The following is a 14,030-nucleotide window of genomic DNA, read 5'->3' on the forward strand; positions in this document are numbered from 1 at the left end:
AAGAGGTTTATCTTCCAGAACACTGATCGGAACTTTTCTGTGATTCTGCAGAATGAGCAGTGTCATACAAGATGCTTCTCTTCACAAAGAGGACCTGGTTGCCAGGCAGCTTTACCAGAAGGCATTGAAACTTGGTCAGCAACTCAACATCACGCTCTCTAAAAGCAGCAATACCAACCAAGATGTTTTCAAACCCTATAGTCTCACACTAAGGAATCGGATTGAACAGCTTTGCATTAAGATTATGTTTCTGAACCCAGTGCAATATGGAGAGAAAGCAGAAGAACTCCTATGGATAAATGTGTATTATAATATCATCCTGCTAATGTTTAAGAATAGAATACATCATGTTAATGTCAGTGATGTTGACTTGAAAACACACTTGGAAAAAGGAATCATGTTTTACCAAAATCTTCTCTTCTTCCTTCAAGAACATTATGAGCTACAACCTGAAAGCAATGGAACCCACAGAAATATTATAGACTGTAGGCGAGTAGTGCTTGCCTCAGAGAAGGAAGTGGAGTGGGCCCGAATGGCCTGTTATCGCTGTCTGTTATATTTGGGAGACCTGTTTCTCTTTCGGAGTCGTATTAGATGCAGGAATTTTAAGCAGCTGGCTATAAATCATTATTTTCAAGCTTTGTCTATGGCCCCACATATGGGGAGCCCTTATAATCGGCTAGCAAATGTAACTGGTGATAACTATTACCATATAAGTGCAGCTTTCTTCTACCAGTGTAGTATCCAGTCAGAAGTGCCTGCTAGGGATGCATCCTTTTATCTTAGAAGTTTATATGTCAAGGCTGTGGAAATGTACAACCAGATGATGACATCGTCAGGACAGGAGAGGTGTGAACCCAATAAAAGACTACTAGTGAGCTTCTTGTACCTTCAGAACTTCCTGCAGCCTGACAGCTGTATGGACCCCAGACTGGCTCTGTTGTCTCAGTCCATACTGGAGGACTTCCGTCTCTACCTCTCCAGTGAGATCAAAGGGGAGCACAAAAATGGCTTCTCCCTACCAGACCATGTCATCTTTCACATGGTCACTTTATGCATCATGAGTGTGTACAGCTTGAAGAAGGCTGTGGGGGTTTCTCAGAGCAGGGCTGCCATCACCTTTATTTTAGTGTTACTCTCTCATCTTGTCCATCATATGAATATAAGCATCCAGTCAGAGTTGGATGGAGTGAATGTCCAGAAGAAAAAATCAGCCTTTCTAGCCCATGATTTTGATTTGAGTGCCTCTCTGGATAATTCTCAGTATGCCTCCTCCCCTGAAGGTTCTTATGATTATATTTCAGGAGCTTCAGAAAATGACAGTGACCAAAGCCATATTTCATTAGATAAGAATGATGATTGGGAAGAGGAAATATTCCGTTTTAGCAGTTTTACTTCAGACTCCTCCATGGAGAATGGAGTTAGCCCCCCACTAATTCTAGATAAGCATCTGGAGTTAAGAGACAGTTCAAGGTCTCAAGCTCTCTTAAGGGGTAGTCATAAATTCCAAACCTCACAAAATACCCTAAGGAAGTCTTGCTCAGAGTTTAGAGCTGTCACTAGTAAGAAGCATCTAGAGTGTGACAAACTTAGGAACACAAGGAAAAGAGGGCTTAGTAGGAAGGCCTATCTTAAAGGAAAGCTCAGGAAAAAGCTTTGCTGTTTCGCTACTCAGAAACTGTTCTACACCATCAAAGTGTTTCTGGACTGGCTTTGGATTGATCCAGATCTCACTTTGGAATGCACACATAGCTCTCCAAGGTTGTGGAGCCACCTGGCTGTATTGCTGAATTTACTGCCCACCATAGAAGAATATCAAGAAGCCCACCTTAGTTTGTCCAGTCACATTTGGGACTTGGTATTGATTAGTGAGAAATCAGACCTCCCCATCTCCCTGCTGCTCCCTGAGGATTCACGTATATGTAATCTCTTGCCAATGAAGGCAGCCCGCAAATCAATTTGCTTTATGCAGGTCCCACCTCTCCTTGACCCCTTAGAGAAAGGTGTTTTGTATACTTGCTTCCTGCGCAGCTTTGGACACTTTGCTGCCCAGCTGGATGATAGCCTCCTCAGATTCTTCCCCAGCCTGGGCATCTTCAGAAGCATAGTTTCAACTAAGTGCCCCCTGAAGAGACAGAACAAAGCTTCATTAAATATCTTAGTGAAGAAGACTGCGACTCAGCAACTATTCTATCCAGAATTGTCTTTTGTGTATGCTGAAAGGCAGTTCCCTCTTTATCTGGTTCCTGACACCCAAGCACTCTGTCAGTATGTGCCAATCATCCAAGAACTTATCATGAATGACAGTTTTATTGTGATTATCTCTAGCATTGTTATTGATGAACTAATTTTCCTGAAACACAAAGAACCTGGAGCTTGTGCTGTCATCAGTTTATTAATGGACAAGATGAAGGAAAAAAGTCACCTATGTTTTCAAACAAATGCTGGGAAGGAGGATGTAAAATCCAGCATGAACAGGGAAAACCCTGAAGCAAGTGACTTGAATAAGATTCTGGAGCAATGTAAAGACCTAGTGAGGGGACCCAAGTCTGATGTTAATGACCGTAGCCACAGGATGAATATCCTTACAAGTATCATTGTGAATAATCCCAATACTTTTTGTCATCCCCTATTGTCAGATTTTCAGACTTCTGCCAGTATTTCAGTAGAAATCAAACACATTCTACAGTTCTATAGAGAATGGAAGATGATCAAGATGGCGGAGAGGAAATACACTTCTGTGTAATCTCCGTGTTTTTCTCTCACTATTCATTTCATTTCATGCCTCTGAATTAATGCTCGACTGAAAAAAAACCATACAATTACTTACCAAGAGAAACCATCCTTGAGACTCGTCAAGAAAGGTCTGTTTTTGCGCGAGGGCGGGGACGGTATTTGGAAGCAGTCTGCGGGCAGCAGCGGCAACCAAAGCACAGATAGCAGCTCAGAACCGGGTGGAGCGGAGAGGCGGTAGGACGCGATCGCAGCCGTCTCTGCGGTGAGAGCTTTGCTATAGGAGCAAGTCAGCAGCCCAGCAGAGAAGCTAAAAACACCGGGGGTGAAGAATACAATCCCGGACAGCTGGAGTTTCTCGGGACCTGGCCACCCCTCCCCCACAGTGTCTTAACCCGCTCGGATCTCAGAGCGCTCGGATCTCAGTGCGCAGGCGCCATAGCACAGTAGGACCTGTGCCTCACAAATACCCTGCCCCTCCCCAAAGAAAGCAGCCTCCATTCAAGGGGTTTTTTTTTCCTTCTGTTTCTTTGATAGTTTGTCTTTGATAAATAGACAGAATGAGCAAGAAACTGAAAAAGAATTTAACCCTGGACAGCTTTTATACAGATAAAGAGCAGACTCCAAACCCTGAGGAGACTAAAAACAAACAGTCCCCAGGTGAATCCCCGAAGGAAGAGACCTTATGTCCCTCAGCACAGATGAATCTCATGGAGGAAATTAAAAAGGCTCTCACAAGGGAACTAGAAGAAAAATGGGAAAAGGAGAGGGAGGCTCTGAAAAAGGAGAGGGAGGCTTGGCAAAAGAGCCTGGAGAAGTCAGTTAAAGAGAGAGTGGATAAAGAAACCAAATCCTTGAAAAATAGGATTAGTGAACTGGAAACAGAAAACAGCTCTCTAAAAAACAAAATTGGCGAAATGGAAAAAAATTCCACAGAACAAAAGAACTCAATTGGACAATTAGAAAAAGATCTTAAAAAAGTGAGTGAAGAAAATACCTCACTGAAAATCAGGGTCGAACAATTGGAATTGAATGACTCGAGGAGACAAGAAGAATCAGTCAAGCAAATCCAAAAAAATCAAACAATGGAAAAGGATGTGAAATACCTTCTGGGGAAGACAACAGACCTGGAAAACAGATCCAGGAGAGACAACCTGAGAATCATCGGACTTCCAGAAAAGTATGATGAAAAAAAAAGCCTGAACACTATCTTCCAGGAAATTATCAAAGAGAACTGCCCAGAAGTCATAGAAACAGAAGGTAAAATAGACATTGAAAGAATTCATCGATCCCCTACTGAAAGGGATCCTAAAATCAAAACACCAAGGAATATAGTGGCCAAATGCCAGAACCCTCAGGCAAAGGAAAAAATACTGCAAGCGGCTAGAAAAACCCAATTCAAGTATCAAGGAGCCACAATAAGGATCACCCAGGATCTGGCAGCATCCACATTAAAGGATCGAAGGGCCTGGAATATGATATTCCGAAAGGCTAAGGAACTTGGTATGCAACCAAAAATAACTTACCCAGCGAGATTGAGCATCTTTTTCCAGGGAAGAAGATGGACATACAACGAAATAAGCGAATTTCATCTATTTCTGATGAAAAAGCCAGAACTTAACAAAAAATTTGATCTACAAGCACAGAACTCAAGAGAAATCTAAAAAGGTAAAGATTAATCTTGGGAACTATATTTCGGCTGTAAAGATGTATAAAGAATACATGTATACCTTGTTCTAGAAACTAGTTGTGGAAAAGACATTGTACTAGAAAAAAGGGAAAGTGGGGGTACTACATTTCATGAAGAGGCAAAGAAAACCTAGTAAATCTGAGAGAAAGAATGGAGAGAAATGAAAATAGTGAGTATTTTACTGCTTTCAGAATTGGCAGTAAGAGAAGAATTTTAGACATATTCATTCTATGGTGAAACTTCTCCCACCTCATTGAAAAGTGAGAAGGGAGAAGTGAAAAAGGAAGGAATAAGCTAAGTGGAAGGGAATACGGTAACTGGGAGGGAAAGGGGTAAGTTGGGGGGGGGAACTCTAAGGGGGGGGAGGGATACTGAAAAAGGGAGGGCTGTGAGAAGCAAGGGGAGCTCACAAGCTTAATACTGGGAAGGGGGGTAAGGGAGGGGGTAAGGGAGTAAGAAGGGAGAAAAGCATAAACCGGGGTTAACAAGATGGCAAGTAATACAGAATTGGTCATTTTAACCATAAATGTGAACGGGGTAAACTCCTCTATAAAGAGGAAGCGGTTAGCAGAATGGATTAAAAGCCAGAATCCTACAATATGTTGTATACAGGAAACACACCTGAAGCGGGGTGATACATGCAGGTTAAAGGTAAAAGGTTGGAGCAAAATCTACTATGCTTCAGGTGAAGCCAAAAAAGCAGGGGTAGCCATCCTGATCTCAGATCAAGCTAAAGCAAAAATTGATCTAATCAAAAGAGATAAGGAAGGGCACTATATCTTGCTAAAGGGTAGAATGAATAATGAAGAAGTATCTATATTAAATATATATGCACCAAGTAGTGTAGCATCTAAATTCCTAAAAGAGAAATTAAGAGAGCTGCAAGAAGAAATAGACAGTAAAACTTTAATAGTGGGAGATCTCAACCTTGCACTCTCAGAATTAGATAAATCAAACCACAAAATAAATAAGAAAGAAGTCAAAGAGATAAATAGAATACTAGAAAAATTAGATATGATAGATCTCTGGAGAAAATGTAATGGGGACAGAAAGGAGTACACCTTCTTTTCAGCAGTTCATGGAACTTATACAAAAATTGATCATATATTAGGACATAAAAACCTCAAACTCAAATGCAGTAAGGCAGAAATAGTGAATGCATCCTTTTCAGACCATGATGCATTGAAAATTACATTCAATAAAAAGCCACAGGAAAGTAGACCAAAAAATAATTGGAAACTAAATAATCTCATACTAAAGAATGATTGGGTGAAACAGCAAATTATAGACATAATTAATAACTTCATCCAAGAAAATGATAATAATGAGACATCATACCAAAATGTATGGGATGCAGCCAAAGCGGTAATAAGGGGAAATCTCATATCTCTAGAGGCCTATTTGTATAAAATAGAGAAAGAGAAGGTCAATGAATTGGGCTTGCAACTAAAAATGCTAGAAAAGGAACAAATTAAAAACCCCCAATCAAACACTAAACTTGAAATTCAAAAAATAAAAGGAGAGATCAATAAAATTGAAAGTAAAAAAACTATTGAATTGATTAATAAAACTAAGAGTTGGTTCTATGAAAAAACCAACAAAATAGACAAACCCTTAGTAAATCTGATTAAAAAAAGGAAAGAGGAAAATCAAATTGTTAGTCTTAAAAATGAAAAGGGAGAACTCACCACTAACGAAGAGGAAATTAGAGCAATAATTAGGAGTTACTTTGCCCAACTTTACGCCAATAAATTCGACAACTTAAATGAAATAGAAGAATACCTCCAAAAATATAGCTTACCTAAACTAACAGAGGAAGAAGTAAATATCCTAAACACTCCTATCTCAGAAAAAGAAATAGAACAAACTATCAATCAACTCCCTAAGAAAAAATCCCCAGGACCAGATGGATTTACATCTGAATTCTATCAAACATTTAAAGATCAATTAACTCCAATGCTAAATAAACTATTTGAAGAAGTAGGGATTGAAGGAGTCCTACCAAACTCCTTTTATGACACAGATATGGTACTGATACCTAAACCAGGTAGGCTGAAAACAGAGAAAGAAAATTATAGACCAATCTCCCTAATGAATATTGATGCTAAAATCTTAAATAAAATATTAGCAAAAAGATTACAGAAAATCATCCCCAGGTTAATACACTATGACCAAGTAGGATTTATACCAGGAATGCAGGGCTGGTTCAATATTAGGAAAACTATTAACATAATTGACTATATCAACAACCAACCAAACAAAAACCATATGATCATTTCAATAGATGCAGAAAAAGCATTTGATAAAATCCAACAGCCATTCCTAATAAAAACACTTGAGAGCATAGGAATAAAAGGACTTTTCCTTAAAATAGTTAGGAGCATATATTTTAAACCTTCAGTAAGCATCATATGCAATGGGGAAAAACTGGAACCTTTCCCGGTAAGATCTGGAGTGAAGCAAGGTTGCCCACTATCACCATTATTATTCAATATTGTATTAGAAACACTGGCCTCTGCAATAAGAGTCGAGAAAGAGATTAAAGGAATTAGAGTAGGCAATGAGGAAACCAAACTATCACTCTTTGCAGATGATATGATGGTATACCTAGAAAACCCCAGAGATTCTACTAAAAAGCTATTAGAAATAATTCATAATTTTAGCAAAGTAGCAGGATACAAAATAAATCCCCATAAATCCTCAGCATTCTTATACACCACCAACAAAATCCAAGAGCAAGAGATACAAAGAGAAATTCCATTCAAAATAACTGTTGATAGCATAAAATATTTGGGAATCTACCTACCAAAGGAAAGTCAGGAATTATATGAGCAAAATTACAAAAAAGTTTTCACACAAATAAAGTCAGACTTAAATAATTGGAAAAATATTAAGTGCTCTTGGATAGGCCGAGCAAATATAATAAAGATGACAATACTCCCTAAACTAATCTATTTATTTAGTGCTATACCAATCAGACTTCCAAGAAAATATTTTAATGATTTAGAAAAAATAACAACAAAATTCATATGGAACAATAAAAAGTCGAGAATCTCAAGGGAATTAATGAAAAAAAAATCAAATGAAGGTGGTCTAGCTGTACCTGATCTAAAATTATATTATAAAGCAGCAGTCACCAAAACCATCTGGTATTGGCTTAGAAATAGATTAGTTGATCAGTGGAAAAGGTTAGGTTCACAAGACAGAATAGTCAACTATAGCAATCTAGTGTTTGACAAACCCAAAGATTCTAAATTTTGGGATAAGATTTCATTATTTGATAAAAACTGCTGGGATAACTGGAAATTAGTATGGCAGAAATTAGGCAAGGACCCACACTTAACACCACATACCAAGATAAGATCAAAATGGGTCCATGACCTAGGCATAAAGAACGAGACTATAAATAAATTAGAGGAACATAGGATAGTTTATCTCTCAGACTTGTGGAGGAGAAAGAAATTTGTGACCAAAGATGAACTAGAGACCATTACCAATCACAAAATAGAAAATTTTGATTATATCAAATTAAAAAGCCTTTGTACAAACAGAACGAATGCAAACAAGATTAGTAGGGAAGTAACTAACTGGGAAAACATCTTTACAATTAAAGGTTCTGATAAAGGCCTCATTTCCAAAATATATAGAGAACTGACTCAAATTTATAAAAAATCAAGCCATTCTCCAATTGATAAATGGTCAAAGGATATGAACAGACAATTTTCAGATGAAGAAATTGAAACTATTACCACTCACATGAAAGAGTGTTCCAAATCACTATTGATCAGAGAAATGCAAATTAAGACAACTCTGAGATATCACTACACTCCTGTCAGATTGGCTAAGATGACAGGAAAAAACAATGATGAATGTTGGAGGGGATGCGGGAAAACGGGGACATTGATGCATTGTTGGTGGAGTTGTGAACGAATCCAGCCATTCTGGAGAGCGATCTGGAATTATGCCCAAAAAGTTATCAAACTGTGCATACCCTTTGATCCAACAGTGTTTCTATTGGGCTTATACCCCAAAGAGATACTAAAAAAGGGAAGGGGACCTGTATGTGCCAAAATGTTTGTAGCAGCCCTGTTGGTAGTGGCTAGAAACTGGAAAATGAATGGATGCCCATCAATTGGAGAATGGCTGGGTAAATTGTGGTATATGAATGTTATGGAATATTATTGCTCTGTAAGGAATGACCAGCAGGATGAATACAGAGAGGCTTGGAGAGACCTACATGGACTGATGCTAAGTGAGATGAGCAGAACAAGGAGATCATTATACACTTCGACAACGATATTGTATGAAGATGTATTCTGATGGAAGTGGATTTCTCTGACAAAGAGACTTAACTGAGTTTCATTGGAGAAATGATGGACAGAAACAGCTACACCCAAAGAAGGAATACTGGGAAATGAATGTGAACTATTTGCATTTTTGATTTTCTTCCCGAGTTATTTTTACCTTCTGAATCCAATTCTCCCTGTGCAACAAGAGAACTGTTTGGTTCTGCAAATATGTATTGTATCTAGGATATACTGCAACATGTTTAGCATATATAGGACTGCTTGCCATCCTGGGGGGGGGGGGAGGAGGGAGGGAGGGGGAAAAAACGAAACATAAGTGATTGCAAGGGATAATGTCGTGTAGAAATTATCCTGGCATGGATTCTGTCAATGCGAAGTTATTATTAAATAAAATAAAATTTATTATAAAAAAAAAAAAAAAAAAAAAAAAGAATGGAAGATGATCAACTAAAAGTCTTCCTCATTTACCCCAAAATATACATACAGGAATATTTTTTCTTGCCTCTAAGAACATGGTGTTTGTGGGTTAAAAGATGATCAAGAAATTCCTTATCTTGTTAAACACTATAGTGATCCCCAGAAATCTGTTCATGGTTTTCTGTGTTCGGTTTTGCTAAAAACATTGGAGATCACTTCTTGATATAAGGAATGAAACTATCTTAATACCCACTCTTACTGTGGTATTTTGGCAAGTAAAAAGGGATATTCATTTCAACCTAGCCCAGATCAATTTCTTTTTATTTTAAAGAATCCTTTATTGATAATATCACATGTTTAAAGATGATACTCTGAATCATGTGAGTTCATTTTAGCTATTTAACAATAAATTATTGATTTTAATGATTATGATTGTTTTTGCTTTCATTACTTGCTCCACTGATTGCTGCTGCTTTGTGTTTCAATCTTCCCATCTTCTCTTTCCAGATTTAAGCTATTTCTTCTCTTTTCTAGCATTTTCTGATTTAGCACACACCTAGCTACATTGCTTTTTCTCCTCTTGAATTTTGATATAATTTTATCTGTATTATTTAAAGTTAGATCAGACTGTGTTAACCTCCTGCTCCATGAGCTCCATTGACTCCTTTTTGCCACCAAAATCAAATATTAAATCTTCTCTTTGGTATTAAAGCTCTTAATAGCCTGGTCCTTTTCAACCTTTCCAGTGTTCTCATACTATAGGTTTCTCCATATCCTCCACAATCCAGGAACTCTGATCTACTTGTAGTTTCTTGAACAAGATAATCTATCTCGTCTCGCACTTTAGCATTGCCCTTGCCTCCCATTCTTGGAATGTTCTGTTTCCTCTCCTTGATCTCTTAGTTTTCCTTGTCTTTCTTCAAGACTTGGCTCAACTTTCACCTTTTACAAGCCTTTTCTAATCTTTACCTCTCCACTCCCTCCACTTGCTTGCTAATGCTTGCCTCAGAGATTGTCTTCCATCTATTTGGTAAATAGCTAATCTCATTGTCTCATAGCTAATCATTAAAAGTTGTTTCTCTATTAAAATGTGAGTTACTTTAGGTCAGGGACTGTATTTTGCTTTTATATCTCTTGCATTTAGCTCAATCTCTGGCAAATAGTAAATATCAAATACTTTGTGACTGATTTGAGCTTGACAGTTATCCACTTGAGACTTATTCTGATATGTAAGATTTGTCCTGTTTTTTTTTTTTTTTTTTTTTTTTTTTGTTGTTGTTTTGTTTTGTTTTGGTAAAACTAATTTTTCCAATTAGAAAAGAAAAAATAAAAACAACCCTCCCGAAAAAAATCTTCCTTCTTTTTCTCCCTTCTCCTCTCACCATGAGTATTAAAACAAATTAAAATTAAAAACAAAACAAAACAAAAACCTTCCATTACAAGTATTTATAGTTAAGCAAAATTAATTTTCACATTGCCCATGACTGGAATCTAGATCTAGATTTGTGCCTTATTCTGTACTCTGAGGCAGCTATCTATTGAAAAGTGGATATTATTTTTCATCATTATTCCACTGGAATTTTGATTAGTCACTTCACTGATCATTCTGTCATTTAAAGCTGATTTTCCATACAACATTGTTGTCATTTTATAAATCATTCTGATTCCATTCACTTTATCATCCATTAGTTCATGCAAGTATCTTCTGCTTTCTCTGAAATTGTGTACTTCATCAATTCTTACAGCACATTAGTATTAGATCATATTTATGACTTGTTCAGTAATTCCCCATCAGATGCTGGTACAATGGGGAAGACCTGAATTCAAATCCAATTCAGACACTAATTGTGTGATTCTTAACAACTCAATGTTCTCAACTATAAAATGAAGATAATAATTAAACTTATATGCTAGGTTGTGAGGATCAAAAATAATATAACACTTAAATAGTACTTAGCACAGCAGTTATCATATTAATGCTTGTTTGTTTTCTTCCTTCCTTCCTTTTCTTTTTCTCATTTCTTACCTTCTTCCCTCCCTCCTTAAAAAAGAGCTTTAAATATTTTTGTATTTCCATAATTCATATTCCTCCTTTCCTTTTTTTTTTTTTTCTTAAAGATCTTCAAGACCTAATAAGACCATTCATTAAAGGTCATGTCTTCCTGCCATATGATTAGACTCATGGATAAGTTAATCTTGGTTGTAAGCTAACATTCTTTGCCCTCTAGAACATAATACTCCTTTATAAACATGGGTGCTAGCTCATGTGATATCAACTGTGACTCCTCAATGCTTTTTTTTTTTTTTTTTTTTTTTTGACTGTTTAAAGTTTGTTTTTTGGTCTGGAAGTTCTGGACTTTGGTTACAATATTTCTGGGAGTTTTCATTTTGGGATTTCTTTCTGGAAATGACTGGATTCTATTTTTGTTTTGCTTTCTGATTCTAAGAGGTCTGTGCAGTTTTATGATTTCTTGAAATATGTTGTATATGCTTTTTTGTTCTTGTTCATGGCAACAAACTAGTGTGATGATTTTTATAGTCTCCTCAATCAGTTTTCTAGATTATTTTACTATAAAAAGCCTTTGTGATTTTGTTTTAGTATTATTTTCTCATGGATTCATTAAATCCTATTTAGTCTATTTCAATTTTCAGGAAGTTTTTGCTTGGGCAATGTTTTGTGCCTTTTGTGTCATGTTGTTAATTCCTTTTCCAGTTTTTTTCTCTATAGCATTCATCTATTTATTTTTTGACCATTTTCTCCTCCAGCACTCGCATTTCATTTATAAAACAATTTTTTAAATTATTCATCTCTTTTAAGAATTCTACTTGAATTTGTATGCAAATGGTTTTTCTTTGAAATTTTTCTTGTAAATATTTTTGAGCAAATATTTTTTCTTTTGGGTTTGTGTCTTGAGCTTTTCTATTACCATAGTAACTTTTTATTGTATGATTCTTTTTAGTTTCTTTATTTTCTCTTTAAGCGGCTTTATGTTTTGACTTTAGGTTAAGTCTAGGCTCTGCAATTTTTGTAGAAAAGATTTTGACTTGGCCTACTTCTGATTTTCTGGAGTATTGAGTGTTGGAAAAATTTAGGCTGGATGCTGTGGGGGGGTAGGTGCTGGTGCTGTCACTCCCCCCCCCCCCCCCCCACTACCCCTCCTCCCTCCATCCCGGAGGATGGAGTTGATGGAGGAGAGTCAATTACCTGCTCCTCAGCTGGGGCTGAAGCTGCCTCAGATTCACCCCGCCCTTGAGCCTCACTTAAGTCTCCCTGCCCTGTGGGGATATGGCCATTAATCTGTTCTTTGTCTTCCTCCTTTATCTCAGGCTTCCCCCTTTGGCTATTCCTAGAGTTTTTTCCTTTTCTCCTAGAACTAGTACGGTATTTTAAGGCCAACTGTATCGTATTGTATAAATAGAATACTTCAATGGAAACTGAACGAGGACCGTTTTCATTGTTATATGCGGAGATCTGTTGACCAACCAATGCCCAGTTTTTTAGAGAGATTTGCTCTTCCTCTAAGAACCAAGGGGAGGTGCATTTTAATGTAGCCAGAAGTCTAGCTGCCTGTCCCCAAGTTACAAGTAGCCCTTGATCTTCTATCAGCTTAAGCAGGCTTTCTATAGCACCACTCCTGGGTGGGGCTGGGGTTTGTGGGGTTGGGGTGGGGGATGGAGAATCTTTACCTAGGATCTGTCCCATTTCAGCCAAAAAAGATTGTACTCACTCAGTTCCTGGTCACTGGAGACTTCTTCAAAAAATGAGGAACAAACACCAAACTGCCTCTCAGTACCCAATGGTATTCCCCATGAAGCTGAAAAAATAGAGGACAAGAACAACATAAACCAGGAAGCCAAGAGCTTATAAGCTAAGATTGTAAAACATGATGATGTACCTGTAGCTTCATCTGAAAATGCCTCAGGTGACTCTTCCAGCATCGGCACATCTGACCAGTCAGACCTGCAAGAATATGTTCAAATTGAAAAAAAAAGTGTTGATACAACTCTTGAACTCAAGAGGCCTGAAGCTAAGAGACCTGATCCTAGGGGGGCGGCAGGTACTGAATGCTCAGGTGGAGAAGTCCCACAAAAGGCAGAAGATGAAACCACAGTTGAAAGGCCTTATTCTGAATAAACAGTGAGCCACAGATAGGCAAGGAAGGATGCAGCCTGGGCACCAGAAAATTTTTGATACTTCCAAAGTCATCTCTTCTAGGGCAATCACTGCCCACCCTAGTCTGAGTTTTGTAAGTTCCTGCTACAGAAGCAATGAAAAATGATAGTTAAATATAAATATTTAATTTTTTGAGATTTTAAAATAATTATCTATAAGTTAAATATTAAGTTATTTCAACTTAAAGATTTAAAGCAAAAAGTTAAAAGTTTCCAAATCTTTAATTTAATTTGATTAAGTTAATTTAATTAATTAAAAGCTAGCTTCCAAACTAGCTTTTAAAATTCATTTTTTAGTCCATTAGTTCTGTTCAACTCTTCATGACTCCATATAGAATTTTTTTTTTTTTTTGACAAAGATACTGAAGTGTTTTGCCACTTCCTCCTCCAGTTCATTTTATCAAATTGAGGCAAACAGCGTTAAGTGACTTGCCTAAGGTGATATAGGAAGTAAGTATTTGAGGCCATATTTGAACTCAGGTTCAACCCCCCATGAACCCTGAACTCAGGGGCCTTCTACCCCCAGCTCACCCCCATGTCTTAGGACTAAAGGGACACACACCTGTATGAGAGAGAAGTATTATAATGAGAGATCCTGGAGAAGCCCTTACCAATCTGGAGAAACAACAATAAGGTGCTGAGTAAATAGTGCTAGTGAGAGTAGTACCATTGCTGAGGAGATCCCAGGAAATGAACTGATTGACTAGCAG

The 14,030-nt window shown here is 37.4% G+C and overlaps 1 protein-coding gene across 1 annotated transcript; it reads left to right on the forward strand.

Moving 5' to 3' along the window:
* Nucleotides 1-52: 52 nt before the first annotated feature.
* LOC127547586 (nonsense-mediated mRNA decay factor SMG5-like) lies at nucleotides 53-13,282 on the forward strand. Its single transcript, XM_051974497.1, has 3 exons — nucleotides 53-2,719; nucleotides 10,292-10,376; nucleotides 13,050-13,282. Exons 1-3 carry the CDS (start codon nucleotides 53-55, stop codon nucleotides 13,280-13,282), a joined length of 2,985 nt encoding a protein of 994 aa, XP_051830457.1.
* Nucleotides 13,283-14,030: the final 748 nt, after the last annotated feature.

The sequence above is a fragment of the Antechinus flavipes genome, chromosome 1 (genome assembly GCF_016432865.1).
Source record: "Antechinus flavipes isolate AdamAnt ecotype Samford, QLD, Australia chromosome 1, AdamAnt_v2, whole genome shotgun sequence".
Lineage (NCBI taxonomy): Eukaryota > Metazoa > Chordata > Mammalia > Dasyuromorphia > Dasyuridae > Antechinus > Antechinus flavipes.

Bases quoted from the DNA above. Each gene is read 5' to 3' on its own strand.
- LOC127547586 (XM_051974497.1), top strand. From the start codon at position 53: ATGAGCAGTGTCATACAAGATGCTTCTCTTCACAAAGAGGACCTGGTT. The intron at 2,720-10,291 runs GCGGAGAGGAAA...TCTTGCATTTAG, and splicing joins AATGGAAGATGATCAAGATG to CTCAATCTCTGGCAAATAGT. The intron at 10,377-13,049 runs GTAAGATTTGTC...ATGTACCTGTAG, and splicing joins CTTGAGACTTATTCTGATAT to CTTCATCTGAAAATGCCTCA.